Source organism: Cricetulus griseus, chromosome 2 (assembly GCF_003668045.3).
Source record: "Cricetulus griseus strain 17A/GY chromosome 2, alternate assembly CriGri-PICRH-1.0, whole genome shotgun sequence".
Classification (NCBI taxonomy): domain Eukaryota; kingdom Metazoa; phylum Chordata; class Mammalia; order Rodentia; family Cricetidae; genus Cricetulus; species Cricetulus griseus.
The window spans coordinates 60,165,417-60,190,409 of NC_048595.1; the positions used below are offsets into that span (position 1 = coordinate 60,165,417).

At 39.4% G+C, this 24,993-nt stretch overlaps 1 protein-coding gene across 1 annotated transcript in view; it reads left to right on the plus strand.

The window, feature by feature from the left end:
• The window catches only part of Mllt3 (MLLT3 super elongation complex subunit), a 266,421-nt gene that overhangs the window by 199,696 nt on the left and 41,732 nt on the right, over window positions 1-24,993 (plus strand). Inside the window, 2 exon segments of the mRNA XM_027400386.2 lie at window positions 473-535; window positions 537-1,187. Coding sequence (XP_027256187.2) covers window positions 473-535; window positions 537-1,187 — 714 coding nt within the window.

Consider the following 24,993-nt stretch of genomic DNA (forward strand, 5'->3'; position numbering starts at 1 on the left):
TGGGGCCATGTGCTGTCCATTTTTGTACCTTCTAGAGCAAGCATATTGTTAGCATTTGTTGACTATAAGTGTTTTAATTTATCCTTCCAAAGGTTGAGGAGACAGCTTGTCCCATTATATTCTCTGGTTGCAGTAACTTTCTTACATGTTTCTCACTTCCGTTATTCCCACCTGTTGAACTGCTGTTAAAATATTTGCAGTACTTACGGGATAGATTAAGAACAAAAGAGGGGCATTTTATATAGCTAGAGTTCACAGAGGTTAACTTTAGACCAGCAGTTCTCGACCAATGGCTTGAGATCCCTTTGGGGATCAAATATCAGATATCATGCATATCAGATATTTACGTTATGATTCGTAACAGTAGCAAAATTGCAGTTACGAAGTAGCAGTTATAAAGTAGTATGGTTGGGGGTCCCCACACCACGAGGACCTGTGTTTTGAGAGTTTGATTTTCTTCTCCTTTTTGCAGGACCCTAACAGGAGCATTCATACCAGCAGCAGCAGCAGCAGCAGTAGCAGCAGCAGCAGTAGCAGCCAGCAGCAGCAGCAGCAGCAGCAGTAGCAGCAGCAGTAGCAGCAGCAGCAGCAGCAGTAGCAGCAGCAGCAGCAGCAGCAGCAGCAGTACCAGTTTTTCAAAGCCTCACAAATTAATGAAGGAGCACAAGGAAAAACCTTCTAAAGACTCCAGAGAACATAAAAGTGCCTTCAAAGAACCTTCCAGGGATCACAACAAATCTTCCAAAGACTCCTCCTCCAAGAAACCCAAAGAAAACAAACCACTGAAAGAAGAAAAAATAGTTCCTAAGATGGCCTTCAAGGAACCTAAACCCATGTCAAAAGAGCCAAAAGCAGACAGTAACTTACTCACCATCACCAGTGGACAGCAGGATAAGAAGGCTCCCAGTAAAAGGCCCCCCGTTTCTGACTCTGAAGAACTCTCAGCCAAAAAAAGGAAAAAGAGTAGTTCAGAGGCTTTATTTAAAAGTTTTTCTAGTGCGCCACCGCTGATACTCACTTGTTCTGCTGACAAAAAACAGATAAAAGATAAATCTCATGTCAAGATGGGAAAGGTCAAAATTGAGAGTGAGACATCAGAGAAGAAGAAGTCGACGTTGCCACCGTTTGATGATATCGTGGATCCCAACGATTCAGACGTGGAGGAGAATATGTCCTCCAAATCCGACGTGAGTAGCCTTGTTGTCACCTCTCCTCCCCTTTAGCAGTTCTCGGGTTTCATATCAGACAGCTTCCTGGTAAGAAATGAGAGGACATGGATGCTATTCCAACAGGAAAGAGGGAGGGTGTAGCCTAACAGTGAATTTCCTTAACTAATGGGGAGAAGGAAATGAAGTCCTTGAGGAATCTGTGGAGTTTTTTTTTTTTTTTTTTTTTTTTTTTTTTTTTTTTTTTTTAGCCTGTAATCAAAGTAGTTAAGGGAAAGATATATTCTACAGTACCGTAAAGGTTATTTGAATAACAACATATTCAGTGCCCTTGAAAGCTTTGTTACAGTGCTCTGTAGTGATTGCTGACTTAGAGAAATTGTATTCAAGCACTCAGGCTTGCAAATAATAGAAAAACGAGTCCAAAGAGAAAGCTAAGAAACACTGTACACCTTGTGGTCTTTATAATAAATTTATTTTTAATTGTTGTTTTTCTGTGTGGTGCTGGGGACTGAACTAAGGCCTTGCATGACAAGGGAGCACTCTCCTCCTAAGGCAGCCCCCAGCCCCAGTGCTGGTATTTAACAGTGTTAAGTGACGCTTTGTTGTACCTTCATACTATGCATATTGAAAGTTTAATATTCATATGTACCTGTAAAACTATTTTCAATTTGAAAGTCAAACTGCCCCCCCATGGGGTAGCTACCGGCTGGGAAAGAGGGAATGCATCATCTGCTGTGTGGTTGCTGGTGGGCAGGATTATCTTCCAGATGCCTGAAAAAGCATCTGACTATCTAATACCGCAGTTGTTTGATAATGTGGTTTAAGCTTATAATTACAGATTTGCAGAGTTGGTCGGCAGGGACTTTGCAGTTATCTGTTTTAACCTCTCACTGTATAAGGCATCCTACACATCTATAGTGGTAGAACTGTTGGAAGGCATTTGATTCCATTTTCAAGACGAAGTATCACTTGCTGTGAGGCTCTCCCTCTTCTCTGTTTCCTCTCAGTTGGTATTGTCAGTTGTGTGTCCATGACCACTAGGCCCGGTACCCTCCTTTCTTTGGCTGTCATTATGTTAGACCAGGGTCAAGAAAGGTCACTGACAATATTAGAATACTTTTCTTTCTGTCCTGCGTTGTTTCCCATGCTGTCCCTTATATAAATACTGGCAAAGGATAGGAGGCCTTTCCCTGCCTGACCTGGCTTTGCATTGTTCTGTGTAGCAGGATAGCCAGAGTCAAGACAAAGTGCCAGTACCAATCCTCACTGCTCCAGAGATACCTCCTCCTCATATGCTGTAGGGCAAATCCAGACTTCTCATCAAAGGTCAGATTGGGAGCTCTGTCACACAAAATGTTGTGGGTTGGGTGATATGTTTAGTGCTAGGGGAACATATAGCTTGTGAGATGAAACTCTGGCTCAAGTATCATTTTCGTTGTTTGCTCTGAGCCTCTCCTCTTTGTGTGAAACTTATTCTTAATGCAGATAACTGCTTTTGTGTGTGTGTATTTAGTTTTTGTCTCAGATCATCCTGAAATGCTTTTGGTGTGTGATTAATCTGTCAAGATTAGAGTTTGGCAGCTTTCTCTATGTTCTGAAATGTTATGACTCTTCTAGAACGATGGCTTTTAGAGTTGGGTTGTGAGTCACTGGTAAACTATGAGATCAACTTAGCATGTCATCACCAGCATTTGAAAAACCAGAATACATTGTAATTAGTATGAGTAAGTGATGGTTTATGGAAATTTCATTTTAGAAAGAATGCGTTTCTTCAGTGAGCAAAACTTTCAAAGGCCCCCTTTTAGAATGTTTGCTGATTTGTGACGAGACCAAATGGCGTTTGTAAGACACATCAATGTTTCACATGAAATTGTCACACATGGGCTTCCTCCTTGGGCATTTCTGTCTACTCTTTTGTTTGTCCCTTTGAAGGTCCTTTGAAAACAAAGAGTAGAACTGTTAATTACTTACAGTGGATAGTATGTTTTTAAGAATTATTGGGGGCCGTAAAACCAGTGATCGCAAAAGAAATTTCTGTCATGTTCTGTAGCATGGCAGAGAAAGCACCTAAAAACTTTTGTGTGGTAGAATATTATTTTAAGGTGTGTGACTTTTGTCTATGCTGCATTTGTTTAACTCTGTGAAGCTGTGGTTCTTTGCCTGTCTAAAATATCTGATGGTCCAATAAAGAGCTGAACAGCCAGTAGTGAGATAGAAGAAAGGATAGGTGGGATTGGCAGAGAGTATAAATAGTAGGTGAAATGAGGAAGAAGAGAGCAGCAAGAGACCAAGGAGAGGAGGATGTCAGGGGCCAGCCAGCCACACAAACTAGCCATGGAGTAAGAGTGAAACTAAGATATATGGAAGTAAGAAAGGTAAAAGCCCAGAGGGAAAAGGTAGATGGGATAATTTACTTTAAGAAAAGCTTGCTAGCAACAAGCCAAGCCAAGCCCTGGAATTCAGAAGTAATAATAAGCCTCCCGTGTGTGAGTTATTTGGGAGCTAGGTGGTGGGCCCCTCAAAAATTCAAAAGAGTAAAAATCATTTCATACACACCTTTGAATGTTGTTTAGGCACAAAACTCAACAACTGTGCTTTCCTTCGAAGTCTTTTGGTACTAAATGCTTTTATTTTGTCACTATTGGCTTAATCCTTTAAGCCATGAATTCAAGAGACATTGCCCTAGCAAAGAGTGCTGGAAGAACTGGAATTCAGCTTATTCCGAAGTAAAGATAGCCATATAGATTGTCCCTTGCCTTCCGTCTCACCTGTGTTCAAAACAGAAGGCACCACAGGAACTGGAATGTTACCCCCAGGAGCCTCCCTTAGCCAGTAAAGGATTTGGTAGCAGGATCACTCTTACCTTACATTAAGGAGCACAGTTCCCATTACCTTGGGGTAAACATGTTGGTCTCTGAGTATGGGTGATTTGATGGTCTGGTTTTTCTAGAGTCTTTTCAAATTTTATTAATTGACTATGTTCATTTGTGGGGATGGGGGGTAGTAAGTAATATCAGATAGAATCGGTAGAGATCACAGACTCCTGAAATGAGGAAAAAAACCTAAGTGAGAAGAGTTTAATAATTAAGAAAGCTAAAGATCGTCTGAGGAGAGGGTCAGTCTTAAAAGTGCTACACCAGCATGAGGACCTGAGGTTTTATGTGTAGTGCCCATGTAAAAATCTAGGTGTGGCAGAACACTCTATAACTCCTCTAGGATGAGGTGTAAGACAACTTGCGCGCGTGCGCGCACGCGCGCGCGCGCGCACACACACACACACACACACACACACACACACACACACACACACACACACACAGGAAATAAAAGAAGACTTGGGAGAACAATTACAAACTTAATATGTCTTTAAAGACATCTTGTCTCAGTATAGACTTGTTATTATTTGAGACAGGGATTCTATGGAACTAGCTTTGTAGAACAGGCTGGCCTTGAACTCAGAGATCCACCTGCCTCAACTGGAATTAAACGTTTGTGTTACCAGACCTGGCTTCAGTATAGACTTTTTTAAAGTTAAAGAGAACAGTATTCTAAAGAAGCTCTTCCATAAACAAGTTAGACTTGGATTGTTTGTTTGAGATAGGTTCTCATTCTATAGCCCAGGCTTATCAGTAACTCACTATTTGAGGCCAGGCTGGCCTTGGCTTCCTAAGTATTGGGATTACAGGCAGGAGTTATTCCTAGCTAACACATGTGTGTGGAAACAAATGGTAAGAATCACTAATATCAAGGATTAGGAAACATAACTTATCGATTCATACAAGTCTTTTCAGTCAGATTTGCATATTTATTTTGTATACGAGAAAAGGGAAACCAGGTCAATGTCCATGGCTTTGTTGCGTTTTTCAGAGTTCTCTTATTTGCTGGAAGGTGATGAGGGGATAAGTGATAAAAGTCTTCCAGCTGTTGCTGATAGCCTGTGTTTGTGTCCTAGTGCCATCAGGATTCTGGGCAGTAATGTTAGAGGTCCTAGTCTGATCTGTGCTGTGTGAGTGTTATGAAAATTAAGTCAGTCCAAATAAAGCCATTAACACTCACCAGGGGGAAAAAAAATTAAAAGGGTAGCTGGGTGTAACCTGGAAACTGAAAAACTTTGTAACCTTTGGCCCTGAAAGGGATGCTATGGTCTTGAAGAAGACTACAGAGTTCTCTACCTTCTTCACAAGTGTGGCTTTATATGTTTTTGGGGGTAGGGGTGGGATAATTGGGAAGTGTAACTTTGTCTTGAGATAGTACAGAGATGGCATTGTTACTGATTTGCACATGCTATATGGTCATGGGAAAAATACAGGTTAGAGAATGATTTTACACAAAAGTTAAAACAGTTTCACAAGATCTGTTAGCTTTGTATTAGATGTGATCAAAGAGATTATCCCTCCTAGTGATGTAATGGGTAGGACATTGGACTCTTCCTCCCTCTCTCTCACCCTCTCTCCCTCCCTCCTTTCTTTCCTGCTTTCCTCCATCCCTGTCTCTCTCCCTCCCTCCCTCCCTGCCTGCCTGCCTTTCTTTCGCTGTTAAAAGAGAACATCTCCAGAAATGATTCATTATTGCGTTATATTAGCATAACCAAAGGAGTTCTTTTTCAATGTTTGTGATTCTTTAGATACATTTTCATTTTCCATGTGACCTAATTTTATCACACAAAAGTTCATCAATAACTTTCCCTGCAGAGGAATTTGGAAAGGAGGAGAAGGGAGTAGAGAGAAGACTCCTGATTCACAGAGGGCAACCAATTAGAGAAAACTTGTTAAGAAGATACTGTGTTAGACTGTGGTTCTCAGCCTGTGAGTTGTGGCCCCATTATGATTCATAACATTAGCAAAAATTATAGTTATGAAGTAGCAATAAAAATAATTTATTGTTGGGGTCATCACAATGTGAAGAACTGTATTAAAGGGTCCACTATTAGGAAGGTTGAGAACCACTGCTTGGAGAAAAGCTGTTCTGGGCTTATAGTTCACTTCTGATGCTGTATTCTGATGCCTGGGCCTCACTGTTCTTGCTGGTGAATGTTAGGTCAGCAGCAAGAAAGGGTAAGTAAGTGTCTGGGTATCTCATTATCCACAAAGTATAATTGTGGTTTTTATTAAGCTGTACATACTTTAATGGATAATAAAAATAATTCACACCTTCTGTAATTTCTTACTGTCTTGCTTGCATTTGCTTTTCCTATTTGTTTTAAAGGAAGCCTATGGAATTGGCTAATTGATTGTGGGGGACAAAGTTTTGTATTCATAGCAGAAGGGTAGGAAAAATAGTAAATAAAATTTTGAGATGGCTGTTTATGATCGGGTATAGTTACAGGGATAATGTCCTCATCTTCTGCTTCCATGCCTTTTATTTTGTACTGTACAGATCTCATCAGAATGTACAGGTCATGGCCAAAGTTCCATCATCTTTTCCTGTAGATGGACACATTATATATGGTAAAAGTATTACTCTTTTCCAATTGCAGTGTGAGAGGTAGCCTTAAGCCGCATCTTCTGATGGATTCGGCTGACTAAATAAAGTGTTTTCTTGAATAGAAATCTTGAAGGAGAAAACTAAAATCTCAGTATATGGTAGCTTCCTGTCCCCCAGACACCCCTCCCCCATCCTCAGTGGACATTTGGGTCAATACTTCAAACCACAGTAGCAGGAGTTTCTTTGAAAAAGAAGAAAGGGTGGGGGTGGGCAGAAAGAAAATCAACATCCCCTCTTTTGTTGTACCTCGTTTCCTCAAGCCCCACCCTGTTCATTGCCCTCCTTAAGCTGTCTGGGGCTGGCAGTAAATGTCCTGCTGCTGAAGGCCTGGCCTTAGGTTTTTATGTGGTGGAAGGGCATTGCAGCAGAGAAGAAGGTCTTTATTGTGCTTTCAAAGTGGCTCTTTAATGACTTGTAACTCCGCACATGCAGGAGCTGTAAAGGCTATGTTTGGGGAGCTCCAGCTGGAGAGGCCATTCATTAGGGGCTGCCTCACTCCAGGAGGGAGCCTCTCATTCAGGGCTCCTAGTTTCTGTGTTTTATAGCTGAAGGTGAAATTACCTGAAGGGGTTACAGTTTTTTTCTGGTTTAGCTCAGTGTAGAACATTCACTAAAACAATTAGATGAAAGTGAACTTTGCAATATGAATGGACGTCTTCACTTGTCGTTCTTCATAAGGCTTTTTCTTTTCTGGTTAGAAGGGGTCAGATTGATGATGGTGTCCTCCAGCCATCTACACTGTCATTGATGCATCCATGTATCTGATTTTAAAAAGAGGGAGGCAGATAAGGGTAAGAAGTAGCTAAGAAAATTATTTTGAAATTTATTTTTATTTCATGTATGATTGTTTGCATGTATGTATATGCATCATGTATGTACCTACTACCCACAGAGGCCAGAAGAGGGAGTAGGATGCCCTGAATTGGAGTTATAGACATTAGTAAATGGCCATGTGTTTGCTGGAATCTAACCCAGGTCCTCTGCAAGGATAGCATGTACAACCATCTATCCAGCCCTAAAAATTGATGATTGAAATAAAATAAAATAAAAAACAGCTAGAGGCCTACTTCTCTTGTTTCAATATAGGTTAAACCAATGTGATAGCTTTAAAATTATAAGTAATTCCTAAAAGTCCTTGAGTTACAAAGGTTGTAAACAGTCAAAGCATTCTGTCATAAAGTTAGCTATCACCAACGATTGCCAAAGCTAAGAGTTTTCACTCACATACGTTGGGCTGGTATCGTTTCCAGTACATTTTAGACATTCTTTTCAAAGGATTGCATCACCTATGCAGGGCACTATTTCACATTTTATTTTCTGTGTAATTGTGCTCGCTCTCTCTCTCTCTCTCTCTCTCTCTCTCTCTCTCTCTCTCTCTCTCTCTCATCTTTAGACACAATATTCTCTGCAAAGCTAGCTGTCCCATACCACAGGAATGTCACACAAATATAGTTGGACTTTTCCTAAATGGCCTCGCTAAGTACTCAACACAGTTCTGTGAATTACTTGTCAGGATTGCCATCATTTTATAGATAAGAGGATGGAAGCTCCGAGCTTAAGAAACTACTCAAGTTTGGCATGTTTAAAGGTTATGGAAACTGGCCATGCGTGGTGATACACACATACACTTAATCCTTTTAATCGGGTGGCAAAGGCATTGAGTCAGAGGCAGGAACTTCTAAGTCTTCTTATAGACACTCCCTTAGAACCCTCTTGCAGCCACGGACAGCACATGAGTATAAAGTGTCTTGGGACTCACTCCCTTGCTCACAAATAGTTCCCACTTGCATGTGCTTGGGAGTTTATGTTCCACAGAGCTAAGCTGCAATATCAAGCCTTCCCAGAAGGTGCCACCAAATAGCAAATGGTGCCCTCCAGTTGAGAGGCTCCTTTTGGACTCTTCGACTTCTGTTTGTAAGTTTATCTCATAAGTTATTCAGAGTATAAAGGCTATGCATTGTACACTTAGGTGTTAGGGAGAGAGTGGTTACCTTCCCTGTCTGTGTAATTATTTAAACAAGTCTGAGAAATTGTTCTCAGTGGGCAGCAATTTATAACTGTAAACTTTGAAGGCTGTGTCATGGTCCACAAAGAAAAATCTCCCCCGCAGGGCTTCTTTAGGTCACTAAAGGTGACAGTGCAATGAACTGCTCAGAAAATGTCAAAGGTTCTTCTGTCAGGCAGGAGAAAATGGAAAAGTGTTTACTTGAGTGTTTAGAGACAATATTTATGCATGTGAATTCTAAAAACACACTAGAAGGTGATGTTTGTGTGAGGAGGCTTGTAGCAGGAAGAAATACAGAAAAGGAAAGTTCCTTCATTTTCCTTAGTCACAAGAAGTGCTTTTGTGTATAGGGCTCTTGTGTATCATCACTTACCTGACCAATCAAGATGAGTAAGCAGGCTCTAACTGGTGACATCACCACTACCAAGAATCACAGTGCTACTTCTTAGCAATTAAACTGTATATCCTTGTTTGATTATGAGATTCTTTCATTCTCCTCCTGCTGCTGCTGCACTAGCATTGAGCTCTGTAGGATAACTCTCATCCTTTTGCCTATACCTTTCCAGTGCTGGGGTTGCAGATGTCTTCTGCCACCCTGCCTTTTACATGAGTGCTGGGCTTCAAACACAGGTCCTCATGCTTGCACAACAAGCACCTTACTCACTCAACTATCTCCCTAGCCTTTGAGTTTTGTTGTTGTTTAAGTTTGTTTTTTTAACGTTTTAAATGAAGATTTTTCTGCCTATATGTAATGACATTTTCATATATGTAATTTTTTACATTGTACTTTGCTCATATATATATATATCCCTCTCCATTACCAACCCTGGCTTCTCTTCCCACTGATCCCCTTTCTTCCGTAGTTTATTTCTGTTTTTTTTTTTTTTTCTCTCCCCTCCTCCCACCTCCTTTCCCTCCTTCCATTCCCCTCCCCTCCTGTCATACGGTGTTATGAAAAACAACTTCTTTTGAACGTGTTTTATTGTAATATTTTTGTTTGCAGATGTTTGTTAAAATACAATATTTTACTTCTTTATGTAGTGCCATATTAGACTGTACAAATGGTACACAGTTAGAATTGAACACGTTCTTTTAAGTAAGTATGAATCATGAGATCAAGGTATGGGTGGGATCTACAGAGCTTGAAATGTGGAATCAACATGAAAAAAAAGTGATGACCAGTGTTGACAGTATGTCGTGTCTTCAATGGAATGAAGACCCTGTGCCACTTATTGAATGTTTTTATATTTTAATTTATTATTAGTGTGCGTGCTTAGTTCAAAGGGATAGGTTCTCTCCTTCCACGTGGGTTCTGTGGAGTGAACTCAGTTTGTCAGGCTTGTGAGGCCTTGATCACTGAGCCGTCTTTCTGGCTTAACTAAATGTTTCTGAGGGGAAAAAAATGTGGTTTAACTTTCCTTTTGCTGGCTTCCTTTGGTCGGCTGGTGCTGTTTCTGCGGAGAAGGTAAGAAAGAGGATGCAGCTGCAGTTTATGAGAACTTGAATCTGAAAAGGAATGCAAGGGGAATTGAGATGACTTCTAAGACACTGGTGTTTCATTTGCATCTATATCCTTTCTAAGGAGCAAAACTAGGGAACTTGTTCACCAATGCACTGTCTTACTAGGTGGTTCTTCATGCTCTGTCAGTGCAAGGCTACATCTGTTGTTTTGCATGACCTAAAGTTGTTCACGTGAAGGGCGTGAAGAAGGGAGACAGGGTACCTTAGCTCTGAAGCATAGCTGTGCCCGACTGTTATCTATGCCTTAGGAAGAGTGGTCCATGGTATGCGTGTGATCCAAGAACAATACTCCTGGAGTCAAAAGACAGGTTCAGTTTATTTATAGAGGTATATAAAATATAGATCTTAGTGATAATATTTACCTTGTGAGATTTTTAGGTATTAATTAGTTCAGCAAGAATATGTCATTTGCAAAAATATGCTACTTGGTAATTTTATGATTTCTGCTAGGTAAAGACCTAGCAGAAGTGGGACAAAGGCAAAGACACACTGCAGAAACCTGGTGGTTGCATGTTGCAAGGTTTGTGTGTGTGTGTGTGTGTGTGTGTGTGTGGTGTGGGGTCAGAGCTAACCTTGAGATTTGAGATTTGATTTTATACCTACACCATGTGGAGCCTGAGGATTAAAGTTAAGCTGTCAGTTAGACTTAGTAGCAAGTGTTTTAACCTGCCGAGCCCTGAATTTTAAGATGTATATGATATATATTATATACCATATAATAATATAATATATATATACATATACATATATACATACATAGTATTTGTGTGCACAGGTGTGAATGCAGGTACCTGCTTTTCCTGATATACTGTAAAGGCCAGAGAATAACTCTAGACATTCAGTTACCTCCTGGTAGCTCATGGGATCTAAGCATTGAACACAAGTGGTCAGACCTGCACGTGAACATTTTGACCTGCTGTACCATCTTGCCAACCCCGATACAGTTTTTAATTGCTGCTTTTCTGATACTCTTAAGCCAAAATGCAGCCACACTAGCATGCCAACTGTTGCTGCCTCCACTGTTCGGATTCTAGAGGTAAGCCACCCACAGTTCTTGTTTTGTGTAATTAAATCAAGGGATTTCATAGTTTAACTCCAAATGCAGAGGTTTGGCAGAGATGGTGTGTGTCATGCCCACCTGTGTCTATTCCCATCAGACCTGTAGACTTGCTCAGAGCTCTATGGTTTCTTTACTCTTGTGAGGAACTGTAAAGATGAAGTATTCTTTGGTGTGAAGGCTATGGTCAAATTTAGAAACCATACATCATGTCTCTGCACAGCTTGTGATTTAGCCACAGGGTTTTTAGGCAAGAGGAGTATTTGGAAATCTCTCCTACTTTTGTTTTGCAGAGGAGAGCAGGAGACCAAGTTCAGTAATTTACTTGAGATGCAGAAAAGTAACCCTAGGATCTAGTCCTTCATCAGCATGATGTTGGCACTTTTACCCATTGCATCATCTCGTCTCATCATCATCTCATCATCTCACCTTTGAACATTTGAAAGTGGTCCCTAATGTGCTGTTACTATCAAAGATTAGTTCCACACACACTGTCTTAAACCCAAGCTGTTCAGCTGCTGTTACCTCGACCTATGCACCTGTTTTGAATGCATGTATCTGTTGTTTCTTTATCCTCAGTAGAACTTCTCTGGATATCTTGTCATGATTAACTGCAGTTAAAGTGCAAACCCAGGTAGATTTGACAGAGATGACTGTTGAACATTCTGGTAGACTCTGCACTGGTCATCTCTGACTGTCTGGGAAATTACCAATCAGAACAGTGACTTGATATAAGGGATAAAAATCTCTAGATAAAATAGATAATGAGACACTTAAATATCTGACAAGTCAAAAGTCTTCATCCTGTTTAATATGAAAACACACAAAGATCATCGTAGTGCTTCAGTGTAAATGGAGTCTTCATATTTGCCGCTAGAACTTGGATGTGATGGTCAGTTCTCCAGCTGCTATGCCATGATGGGAGTATATGCTAAGCATACAAGAGCATGAACACAAGAAGGAACTGGGCTCCTCCCTCCTAATCTCATGGAACTGCTGTGTTAGATTTCTTATTCAATGAAAGGAAACCAAATTGCAGTTAATTTTTCATATGTCTTTTAGTGGAAGCTGTGCCTTGCCTGAGTTCACCCCACCCATATCCACAAATCCCTCAGTGCATAGTAGGTTGATAAGCAGTCTGCTTACTTACTTACTAGTCCCTGGGCAGTAATGACAGCACAGAAATAAGATGCATCCAGAGCCTACCTTCCAGGGTCAGAAGGAGATGAGTTTGGGAAGTAGTCATTGGTACAATGCAAAGTGATTCTGTTCCATCAAGCCTGCTTTCTGTTGAGTGATTTTCTAGATTTATCCCCAAAATATCATGTTATCAAGCTGCTGATAATATAATTCCCTACCATGACTTAGCTCTCTGAGGTGAGATTGCATTGTTACCTCCCATCTTCTGCCTCATTACTTTTTTCCAGTTTTTGAAATCTGTTCCTTGAGCAATTTCATATAGGTCTACAATGAAATACAATCATATCTATCCCCCAGATTACCGTCCAACTTCTTCTAGATTCCCGCAACTTGTCCACATCCCAACTTTATGTATGTCCTTAAAACAATAATCTGCTTTCATTTTTTACATTTATTTTATGTGTGATTGGGACGGGCCATGCATGTGCCCATGGCCTGTTTATGTGAGGAGGGTAAGGTTGTGGGTTGAGTTCTCTACTTTCACCATATGTGGCTGAACTCTGATCTCTAGGCTTGATAGTAAGTATCTTTACCTGCCAAGTCATATCCTACTAACCCTCAAGTTGTGCCCACCCCCCTCCAACTTTCTGAAATAGATCAGTTCTGGAAGGAAATACACAAGAGAATAGACATTAACTCATTAAAATGATGGTGTTATGGGTCTTTTTCAAAATGGCGCTGTGTTTTTGTTTATGTTTTGTGAGACAAAGTCTCATTAGGTAGCTCAGGCTGGTGTCAGAGTTTCTGTGTATGCCAGGTTGGCCTTAAGTTTCCCAGTGCTGGGGTTTTGGGCATATGCCACCCTGCCTGCAAAATACTAGCTTTAAAACCTGTCATTTTTCATAAACCATTTCATTGTTTCACATGAGACCCATTTGAGGATAGGAACCAAATTATATTGAGATGTCCCATTATTCTTTTTGTCTTCTCTTACTTGGAAGTCTTCCATATACATGAAATATAGAATAGTACAATGAAACTTTCCCATGCCATCAACTGATAGTTGAGCCATTTTCTTTTTTTCTACAGCTGAATTCCCCTGATTTATAATAAGATCCAATATACCTTATTCCACTCATAGATATTTCACTATGAATCTCTGAAAGATAAGAGCTTTCAAAGAACAGAACAAAATCATCATGAACATGTTTAAACTATTTTGTGATGCTCACTGCCATCAAATATTCAGCCACTTAGGAAAGTTTTAATAAAATCAAAACTCACAAATTCTTTGCTTTATTTGTTTAAATTGGAATCCAAATGAAGTCCCGGGTTTTTTGTTTGTTTGTTTGTTTGTTTGTTCGTTTCATTTTACTTTTATTTTTTAAATTATTTCTTTTTTATAATTTATTTTTATTTAAATTAGAAACAAGCTTGATTCACATGTCAATCCTAGTTCCCTCTCCCTCCCCTCCTTCTCTACCCCCCAAAGTCCCAATTTTATACTCTATAACAGTATCTGTTAAGTTCATCTATACATTTCCCCTTCTCTCCCCCTTTAAACATAAAATGCAAAGGATAACTAAGTCTTCTGTCCTAAATTGTCTTCTGTTTAGATTTGTGTATCTTTGTGGTTCCCTTTCTGCACACTAGCTATTTGGGGTGGGGACATGGTCAGATTCACATTACACCTTTGGTTTTCTTGGGGAGAGGGCCACAGGACTGTTTTGTGGGGTTCTGCGATCTTGTTCCTCATGTACTACAAGGAAATGTTTCTGTATTACAGCTTTAGGTGTTCTGTGCCTACATTAAGAGTTTAAGGGCTGGAGAGATGGCTTATGCTCATTGGTTAAAAGCATAAGCTGCCCCTGAAGAGGATGGGAGTTTGGTTCAGGCAGCTCACAACCACAGTCACTCTTCTGGCCTCTACAGACACCTGCCGTCACACACACATTCTGCTCACAAACACATATGTTTATAAGCAGGTCTTTTAAGTTGTAAATTGGATATATTTATTCTGTTATTCTTAACTTATTGGCCGAGGTTCACCCATACAGAGCACTCCTGTCTTGTTTCTTATGTGTAGGTGGAGGTACAGTTTAGACAGAGAGGGAGACATTCTGTTAATACTTCCCCCTTATCAATTTTTTTAAAGAAAGAGTTTGGTTCCTTGGCACACTTCAGCAGTTTCAAGTGCTTTGTGTTTTATTTATTCACTTACTTATTGAAGTTCTGGGAGTTGAATATTGCTCTTTGCATGTTCAGCCAGGTGTTCTACCACTGAGCCATACCTTCAATCCTTTACTTTGTAATGTTAGCCTTGCTCTTTATTTTTTAAATCTGACCCTTGGCTCCCTCTTTTTTCCCCTCTCCCCATGCTTCCATCATTCTGAAATATTGAAAATTTTGGATTCCCCAGGGAAACCAGTTTTCTTAACTGAGGCTTTCCTGAGGCATCACCTCTGCCTGTTATCTTCACAACTTGTGCTTCCTTCACACACAGTTTGTATAGACTTTGAGTATAATTGTTATTTTCTTATAATATTTTTATAATTAATTCAACACATTGAAGACAGACCCTGTTAAGCATCCAATTGTTTAGATCTTTGTACTGTGCCTGACCATAATTGCTCCTCAGCAAATGTCAAGTAGGACAAAGATGTGCTAACACACATGCACCTGTCCTCTTTATTAATTCATATATTTATAATTTGAGAGTCCTAACTGTGAATATATCTGAGCTGTTGGGAGCAGTGATTTTTACACTGTCCCCTTTGGAGGTGGAGTGAGCAGGCAATAAAGGGCAAGAGAACTTATTATATGAAAAAGAAATGTCTTGGCTCTCACACAAGTACACAGAGCAGAGTATAAGCCACCCTTGTGTAAGTAAGTTCATACAGTAAGATCCTGGGATAACTTGGAGGCCAAAGTAAAGAGGGTGTCTGGGTGGGATTGCGTGGGGTGTCCACCTTTGTGATAGAGCACACAGACATGCCAAGTGTGGGAACTCTTCAGAACTTCTTGAAAAATCCTTTATAAAACTGTATCTACCGTGAAGAATATTAAACAACAAAAAATAACACAGGGGGAGCAAAGATTACAAATTAATCTTTTATTGTGACAGCAGAAAGATGTGAGCCTAAAAATCCCCAAATATTTGCTTCTGTGTTTTACAAAAGCAAATAGATTCAGAGAAATTTCAATAACAGGATGTTGAAGTGAAAGAAGTCTTTGCCTCCCTGTTTCCTATAGAGGACTGTGCAGAGGCCTGATAACGCGAGGGTTGCAGGACCACCTTGTTTTTGCTGTCTTTGCATGGTGAAATACGAGTCCATTCCCTCTAATGTTTATATGTGCTTTTGAAATTATCAAAATTGGTAAAATGCCACTTGTGTGTAGTACAAAATGACATGGTTCTCTCCCCCCCATTTCCTCAGGTTGCATAATTATCAAGACAAACTAGTTTTATAACTTTAATTTGATGGGTCAGTGTTTATTTAATAGACATGCTTGCATATCTGCAACCACACAATTAAATGTTTAGTATAGATGTGGAAGAATCAGTAACAAAATATAAAATACTTAAGATCCTAACTACAAGAGACAAGTCTGGTAACAAAGAGTTAAACTGAATAGTCATACAGGAAGAGAGCAAAGGTGAGAGGAGTACAGTTAGTTCCCTTGAAAAATTAACAATTAGTTGTATTTGTGTTGCCACTGCTGTTCTCAAACATGTATTTAATTATACTCACTGGAAGACTGTAACATATGTCAGAATGGTTTCACCAGACATTACTTCTAAAGAACAAAATTTAAACCCAAATTAATTTTCCACGATGGGATCTGGAGTCTTCTAAAAGAAAAAGTTACTAGTTTGAAAGAGAAAAGGTTGCTGCAGCCATCTTTTCATTTTAAACTTACTTAACTTGATCATATCCAACTCCCCTCTCCTCTTCCTGTGGGCCCCTCCTTTATGTCCTTATTGTTTTGTTTCCTGTAATGCTCTGAATTTGATTAATTCTGCCTGCATGAGCATGGACAAACTACCAGTGACCACTGCCATGAAGGAAAATGACTCCCCATCCCCCAGAAGCAATCAGTTAGTCCCTCAGCTATTGGGATGTATTGTCATGAGCGCCTCTCCAGTCCTTGCTGGGATTTTTGACTGGCTTGATCTCATGCAGGTAGCAACAGGTGCTGTGAATTCATTAGTGTGGATATACCTAGAAAGCTAGCTTTTCCCAGCATTTCTCATAAACTGGCTCTTAGATTTTTTTTTCCTGCTTTCTCTTCTATAATGTTCCCTGAACGTTGAGGAAGTTGATATAGATGTCTCTTTAGTATTCAACATTCACTTTTTCTCAGCACGTTGACCAGTTATGACACTGTAATAACTACTGCCACTATGGAAAGGAGCTCCTCTGACCAAGGTTGACAGTATCACTAACATATAGGTTTAAAAATAAATATGTAGAATGCTGTTTGACAATGTGTATTTTTAGCAAAAACAGCAGTACTGGGTTCATGTGCCTTAGAGCTGTAACCTCTTAGAGCTGAGCCATGTGCTCTTGAGGTCTATGGTACCAGGCACAAACCTTGTTGTCCTAAAGTTATCCTATCTTGCATGTAAGGACAGCTGATGGGAGTCTTTTCTGTCTTTATTTCTGGAACCCTCTAAGTTGGAATCTGTGTGCTGCTGGGTTCTGCCCAACCATCCTTCTTCCTGGGCAAGTACCTACATGTTCTACAACTAAAAGTAAGCGAGTTTTGCACTAAGAACTCGTGTCTCAATCCACATCAAAGGTTGAATGAATGGTTCATTTATCAAAGGCCAGTATTGCTATTCTCACATGACTATGTCAGCCATACCTGTAATTACATCAATTAAATAAGATATTTAGGTGTTATGTGTGTTTCCTGAGTTTTGGTGTTTTCCGTCTGACTGCTCTTTAGCATCCAGCACTGGTGTGTGCTACATATTCTTGATGTACTTCCCTTTGTTTCTTGAGTTAGGACAAGCCTTACTGCAGAAACAGCACACCTTTGCCTCTCCCTTCTTCCCTTGCTCCGTTTTGTCCACTATGATCTTGTCAGTGTCTCATGTCTGTGTACACAGCTTTCAGGTTGACTCCATAGGATGTTCAGCTTTGGCCGCACTGCCCCCATTACCATATGCCTTCGGCGTGCATCTCGAAACATTTACCTTTTCTTTGTGTTGCTTGAGTTCAAAATCTTCTCTATTTGCTATTTTAAATATACAACTAATTATCATCAGCTTTACTTAGCCTGCTATACTATAGACTATTGGAAAATACCTTTCCTCTTAGACTGTACACTTAGAGAGCCATTAGCTTTCTTATTTATTTCCTCTCCCTTCTGTTCTCATATTCTGGCAATCACTATTCTATCCCTTACAACTATGAGGTCAGTGTTCTTAACTTCCACATATGTAAAAACATACTGTATTTTACTATTTGTGTCTGTTTTATCCCACTTAATGCACTTCCTTCAAGTTCTATCCCAATTGCTACAAATGGCAGGATTTAATTCTTTTGTGATGACAGAATAATAATTCCATTGTGTACCATAAATGTGCCATATTTTCTCTGCCCAATTCATCTGTCACTGGACAGTTCGTGTGTTTTCATAAATGAAGTAAAAAAGCTACCGTTAACAGAAAGAGTCTTGAGACCTGGGTCTGAGATGCACTAGCTTTGTGATCTGGAGCAAAATGCCTATTGATACCTTTGAGAATTAATTTTACAATCTCTGAAATGTGAATAAACCTAATAAAATTGTTCAGTAAATCATCAGGAAATAAGTGGTGTATGGCATTAGTTGATGCTTTGTTAACACAGAATCGCATGTTTTCTCTTTGTAATGGGCATCTACATAGTACACAGCCTCATGGATTATATAGTGAACTTTATAAAGGGTTTCCCCAGTTTTTGAGTGCTTCTACAGATGTTAAAGATACATCTTTATCTGCAAATTATAACATGAAAATTCAGTGGTTTTAGATAGTTTTTTTGATACAATACAGTGATGAGTGCTGTGTTCATATGTGTAGCTATGATTTGGTAGACTGTGAGTCTTTGTCTTACGGATTTTGTAGGTGAGCGTTCCCTTTCCCTAATGCAAGCCTCTATGAGAACACAGCCACAGAGTTGTGTTCAGAAGACCTTGTAGTAGAGTTAGTTTCCTGTGGTTTCTTGTCACCCCAATACATGTCAACACCCCTATCAGCCCTTCAATTACTTAAAGCCCATAAAAATTAGATGTGGCTAGCATGTTTTACTCTATCAGAGGGCACATTAATATTATTTTTTCACCTTCATTGTGTGTGGTTGAACTATTTCAGTAAGTCAAAGAAAAAGCTTTTAGTTGCTGTATAAAGAACAGTTAAATGTGTTTAACCTAGATTTCTTTCCTGAATGCCAAAAATCCTTCCAAGGGAGAGAGACGCCAATTCTTTTTTCTGATTAGTTCATTTACAGAATAGAGAACACATAGCCAAGATGAAAAGGTAACATTATTTTGAATTAGATTCATAACTCCATATTTTAAAGTAGCTTTTTAAAGCTACCCATAAAATGCCACTTTACATCTGGTATCGGATCTATTAATTTGACTGCTATGAATATGTAGGAATATTTTTGAAAACTCCTGTGGTCTTGTAAAGCCTCCAGGCCCTTATTAGCTGAAAACTCCTGCCTTCTGTCAGGGCATGGAGCCAAGGTAAGGTCCTTAAGTAGATAACGCTTAGCATTTGAAATAATAATAATGAAAGAGAAGTCCATGTGGAGCTTTCAAGTCGCTATCCATTGAAATATCCACATGGAGCTGCAGGCCGAGGGAGAAGATGAAGCAGATGTCAGGTTTGCTTTAGCAGGATGCCCTGCCTAACCACCTTCCCTCTGAAGAGTTTGATGCCCAGCATCCTGGGGAGGCAGTGACTAATTCATCTGATCCATCTGTTGCCTTGGGAGGCACTATGGACTAGTTCCTCCAACTGTTAGTATCAGTAAAGAATATGACCTCACTTTATTCTTGTGGGGCCTTTTTCCCACCTGCCCTTCTCTCACATGGCTCACCTTGGACTGAAACCTTCCCCTGCAAATCTCCTCCTCTCCCACCACAGAAAATAAAATTGAGATAATTCCTCTAATGAACCCATTAAAATTAAAAATGAAATAGGTCGGCCATGACTTTTTTTTTAACCTTCTCTCCTTAAAGGCAGAGTTTAAAAGCATTTTCTAGGTTGGTTACAAGCATTTCTTAAGCTAATGTCTAGTACTCTGTGACTAAAAGCAGCCCCAGCCAAGGTGTAGGGAAGTTTCAACTGTTTCATCTTTTGAGTAAGCAGGTCTCCCTCCAGGCAGTGCAGTTGTACAGTGGACATGGACTTTGTGTATCTTGAATTTACCTTCAAAGGGGAGTGAGCTAAATAATCATGATCCAATAATCCCTTCTCTACACCATGCCAGTACTAGGGCACTTTAACTGTAGATCCTATTTCAAGGCCAGTCCACCCTTCATTGGCTCAGTGCCTGGGAAGGAAGAATACTACCTCCCCATCTTCTCATTTTACACCGCTGTCTTATACAATGCTCATAGAAGGAAGGATTTCTCATGGACACAGCAAGCAGCAAATACCTGAAACCTTGATTCTGACCCTAGGAGAAATTTCCTCCATCCCAACTATTGTATCTACTTTTGGGGGGGGGGTGAATTTAGTGTTTGATATCTCAACCTGTAGCCAGAAGCCTGCGTAGGAATCCAGACAGCTCTTCTGTGTTGTCTAGGTCAGAATTCTAGGACTTACCCGTGAGTCATTTTTCTCACCTGGAGAGAAGAAGGAACGGCTCACTGAAATTATGTCAGAGTTGCTATGCAGTATAATCAAAATGACACTTTTTTTTAAAGATGTAAAATATTATTAATAACTATCAAATATCAAAACATTTTAATGATACCAGTTATATCTCAAGTAGGGTCATCACTTCTTACTACTGTGATAATCTGTGGCCTTCAAAGCATATTTAACTGTTCCAGTTAAGAGATTTGTGCCTTTTTAAAAGGCATAAATAATTATTCTATAGAGCCTTCCAACTAGTGTTGCTTATCCAAAGTTAAAAGTTTTACATCAGGAACAAAAAGTGAAGAAGATGATACATGTGTTTACAGTACATTTGTTGCTATGGAGCCTAAAACATTTAGATTTTCATTTAACCATAACACTGACTAATTTTATACGAGCAAAGGCCACAGCAGATATATAATGCCCCGATAAGGAAAGTACTACAAATGAATTGTAAGAGTACTTAGGCCTGGAAACAAAGAAGTCAATACCCAAAGACAGCAAGAGCACCACCTTCCCTCATGAATCCTCAGTTTCCAGAAACTGTCCATTGATACTTTGTTTCCCATAAAACTCTGGAACTGACTTTGATGTATGTAGTAAGGAACAGCTTAAAAAGATTGTGTCTACTGCCAGGTTCTAACTGGTTACTATACAAAACTATTCTATTCTCTTTGTTTATAAGGTTGAGTACAGACTGTGGTGACTCATGGTAATTCAGTGATTCTTAGGGTAAAGTAGTGGCACACTTAGGTTTGGGGATTCCTGACATGGGACTGCATTGATTCTTGAGTGCATTTAGAGTCCATGACAGCCTTTGAAGGAATCTCTTGTGGAGCAGTACATAGCTTTGCATTTTTCTGTGTTCTCTTTACAGCAAGCTTTATAAAGATGGGGAATGCTTGCTCACCAGTCACTCAAAGCTAAGAGGCGCTGCATTCTACTGAACCCCAGAATTATGATAAAAATTTCAGTCAACCAGAAATACTAGGCTCAGCTCAAGAGTGTGAAATTTAAATAATGTGAAAGACAATATAAATTCCTTCATTTAAGATCATGTAATTGTTATGATTAGTAAAGGACAAGGGAAATCATCCTTAGAAATCGTTTACCCGGAGAGATATGATATTACAGGTTTAATAGATTGTCAGTTGATTGTGAGCTGGATTAATCTAAGTCTGTGTAATAAGAAAATCCATATGGAAGAGTGCAGCTCTCCCATCCAACTTCATCTGGGTCCTGGGTTTGGCTGTATGTTTTTACAGATGCCAACAAAACAGAAACATCACTCCGGAGTAAGCTGTGGACCTTGGGGCTCTGAGAAACCCATGTGTGGTTTAAGGGAAAGTGATTAGGAGGGGACATAGTAACCTGTTAGAATTGTGTTCTTTGCGCATCTCCGTGTGTTCTCATCAACAGTGTGTTTGGCTTCTTGGAAGTTAGGAGCTCAGATGAATAAAGTAATTTGGAGAGGCCATAATGACCAGGCGGGAGATGTTGCTCTGGGATGGCTTCCTCTGCCTTGGGAGATGCACTGGTTCTTGTTGCAAAAACTGAGCTGGTGTGTCCCTTCTTAACCACTCATTTGACTGTAGTTTTCTCATTCCTGACTAACTTTCTGCCTTTAATCTTATATAGTGTCTGAGCTTTAATGTATCCAAAAAGTAAAATAAGTGAAAGAATATAAGAATAATTAATATAGCTGAGTGTGGTGGTGTTTGCCTTTAATACCAGCACTAAGGAGGCAGAGGCAAGTGGATCTCTTGATTTCAAGGCCAGCCTGGTCTACAAGTGAGTTCTAGGACAGCCAAAGCTGTTAGACAAAGAAACCTGTCTGGGCGGGATGGGGGTGGCAGGAGGGAGTTAATATTACTTGGGAGAGAGAAGCAGATGGATCTCTTGAGTTTGAGGCCAGCCTAGTCTACAGAGCAAATTCCATAACATCGAGGGCTACACAGAGAAACCATGTCTCAAAAAACAAAAACAAAACAAAACAAAAAAATAGATAACACTGAAATCTTTATTAAAAAGCTTGAATACTTTTTGTTGTTTCTTGGATAGCTATCAGTGTTCATCTTTTCTTTCCATTAATTTTGCTTCAGAGAACTACATTTGGCCTCTTCTGCTTCCTTCTTCTTTCCCTTCTCCACAAAGGGGATTAATCATCTATATGTGGTCTTATTCTTCTAGAATGATTGAGCAGTGTCAATGGAATGGCATTTGCAAAATTCCCTAGGACAGGGAGTGGGTAAGGCCAAACAAGAGCTCCAGCATTGTGACGATCATGTCACTGTCCAGAGTGGGCTTGAGATCAGCTGCACTGTCTTGGTTGGTGATAGCTACCTCAGTGTATGGCTATAAACACATTGACTCAACTGTACAGCTTGGTTTGTGCATTTTTACTAATTCAAGTTACATCTCAATTAACCCATGAAATACCTTGTCTTACTATTTTTCCAACTGATTAATTTGTGTTCCTAGCTTTTTTTTTTTTTAGAAGAAACTATTTCCTCTTAAGTATGTTAGAGAATATTTCTGTTTCTATGGTTGAAGAATTCTTAATGTATTTCAAATATTATAGCAAATGTCAGGTCATCTTTAAATCATATAGTAGAGCATAAAACTGGTGAAGGGATCATATCTGGATTGTCCAGCATTGTCCAGTGTGCTAACACTTGTCAGACACATGAAAATACAAGTCAACAAGAGAGCCATACAATTTCTATATATGCACAACTTACTGATGGTTTTGTATAAAAAAATTAATATGGGCATCAATTCTTTTACCACATGTGGCCTTTGTATAGTTAATTCATCTTCATTTTCATTTATACTATATTTCTTTTTCAGTTACTATTTTAGTCTTCATAATAAAGCTTTAGTTTTTGCCCTATCTATATTTACAAACATGAAGAAAATTAATATTCAATTTTGGATATGATATTTAAATTTATCACTGTCTACTCCAAATATCTCAACATTTTTTTCTAATGTATATCCTTCTTAATAGAAAACTATCAAATCTAAGATTTTCTCTGTCTAATGTTTCACATTTTATCTATAGTTCATTAGGTTGCTTCCAAATTCATCATTAAATCCTCTCGTTGATCCTTATGGCATTTACACTCCCATAGTCATTTGATAGGTCACGTAATTACCTGATGCTACCAAATGTATGTACCTGATTTATATTTTAGTCTTTTGAAATATAGTAATTGAATAAGCTGGGCACGTTGTTGTATTCCTTTAATCTCAGCACTTGTAAGGCAGAAGCAGGCAGATTTCTGTGAGTATGAAGACAGCCTGGCCTACATAGTGAGAACTGTCTCAAAACAAAACAAAAACCCCAAAACAAGGAGTTTAATCAAATGCCTTACTATTAGAGGAGAACAATAAAACACAATTAAGAGAGCAGCTGTTGTATGTTCAATAATTTTTTTGCGTGCGTGCGTGCGTGCGTGCGTGCATGCGTGCGTGTGTGTGTGTGTGTGTGTGTGTGTGTGTGTGTGTGTGTTTTGGTTTTTCGAGACAGGGTTTCTCTGTGTAGCTTTAGAGCCTATCCTGGCACTTGCTCTGTAGACCAGGTTGGCCTCAAACTCACAGAGATCCACCTGTCTCTGCCTCCCAAGTACTGGGATTAAAGGCGTGCACCACCAATGCCAGGCTCTGGTTTTTATTTTTTTGTTTTTGTTTTTTTTTTAATGCCTTTAAATTATGCTGGAAATACGCAGGCTTCCATTGAGAGGATGCCATTGTACTGCACACACACACATAAGACCGGTAACTGTTTATTTATAAGACCACCTTCTTAAAGGCAATGGATTCTCTATCTTTTACTGGAGGATTTATTTAACTAAGACCCAGCTTTTATTGCAACACAGTTTGCCTATTTAATATAATCAGTATAATGTAGGATGTTTATATTCACAGAAATACAATCATCACTACCAGTAACATATACCCATTAACTCTTAGCTGTAATTTCCCCATTTTCCAGAGCCTTGGGCATCCACTAATCTGTTGACAAAATTTTCCTCTTCTGGATAGTTTGTATCCATGAATAATTTAAATGAGATGTGAGCTTTTGTACCTAATAAAATAATGTAGACATGGTGTTTTGAAGGCTAACACATAACGTAACAAAACTTCATTCCTTTTTATGATTGAATAATGCTCTAGTATGTAAATTTACCATACTTTACAAAAGGATTATTAATACTTAGTACATGATTATTGTCTGTGTGAGTGTATATGCATGTATGTGCATTGGTGCACTTAACTGTGTTCACTCACACGGAGTAGAAGAGAGTATTGGGCATCCCTTCTGCCTATTCTCTCCAGTAATCCTCCTGTCTCTGTCCACTTTGGATTTGGGATTTCAGGTTACAACTCCCAGCCTGTTGGGATCTGAATTCAGGTCCTTATGATTACAGAGTGCTATTAACCATTGATCCATTTCTCCATAGATATTTGCATTATTCTTACCATTCGCCTATCCTGAACAATACCATTATGAACAGTTAGGTGCCAGTTTTTATGTGGATTCATGTAGTTTCACAGAATACACTATTGATGATGTGGTGCCTTCTGATCCTACAGCAGTAGTCTGGATCCTTAGTGTTGTTGGTTTTCCTGTTTCTCTGTGACCTGGTTTCTTGAGGAAATTTGTGGATGTTGAGGGTTATACCATTCCATTGAGTCAGTCATTACCAACATTTTTACTGCAAAAAAGAATGTAAACTAGAAGGTCTCCATC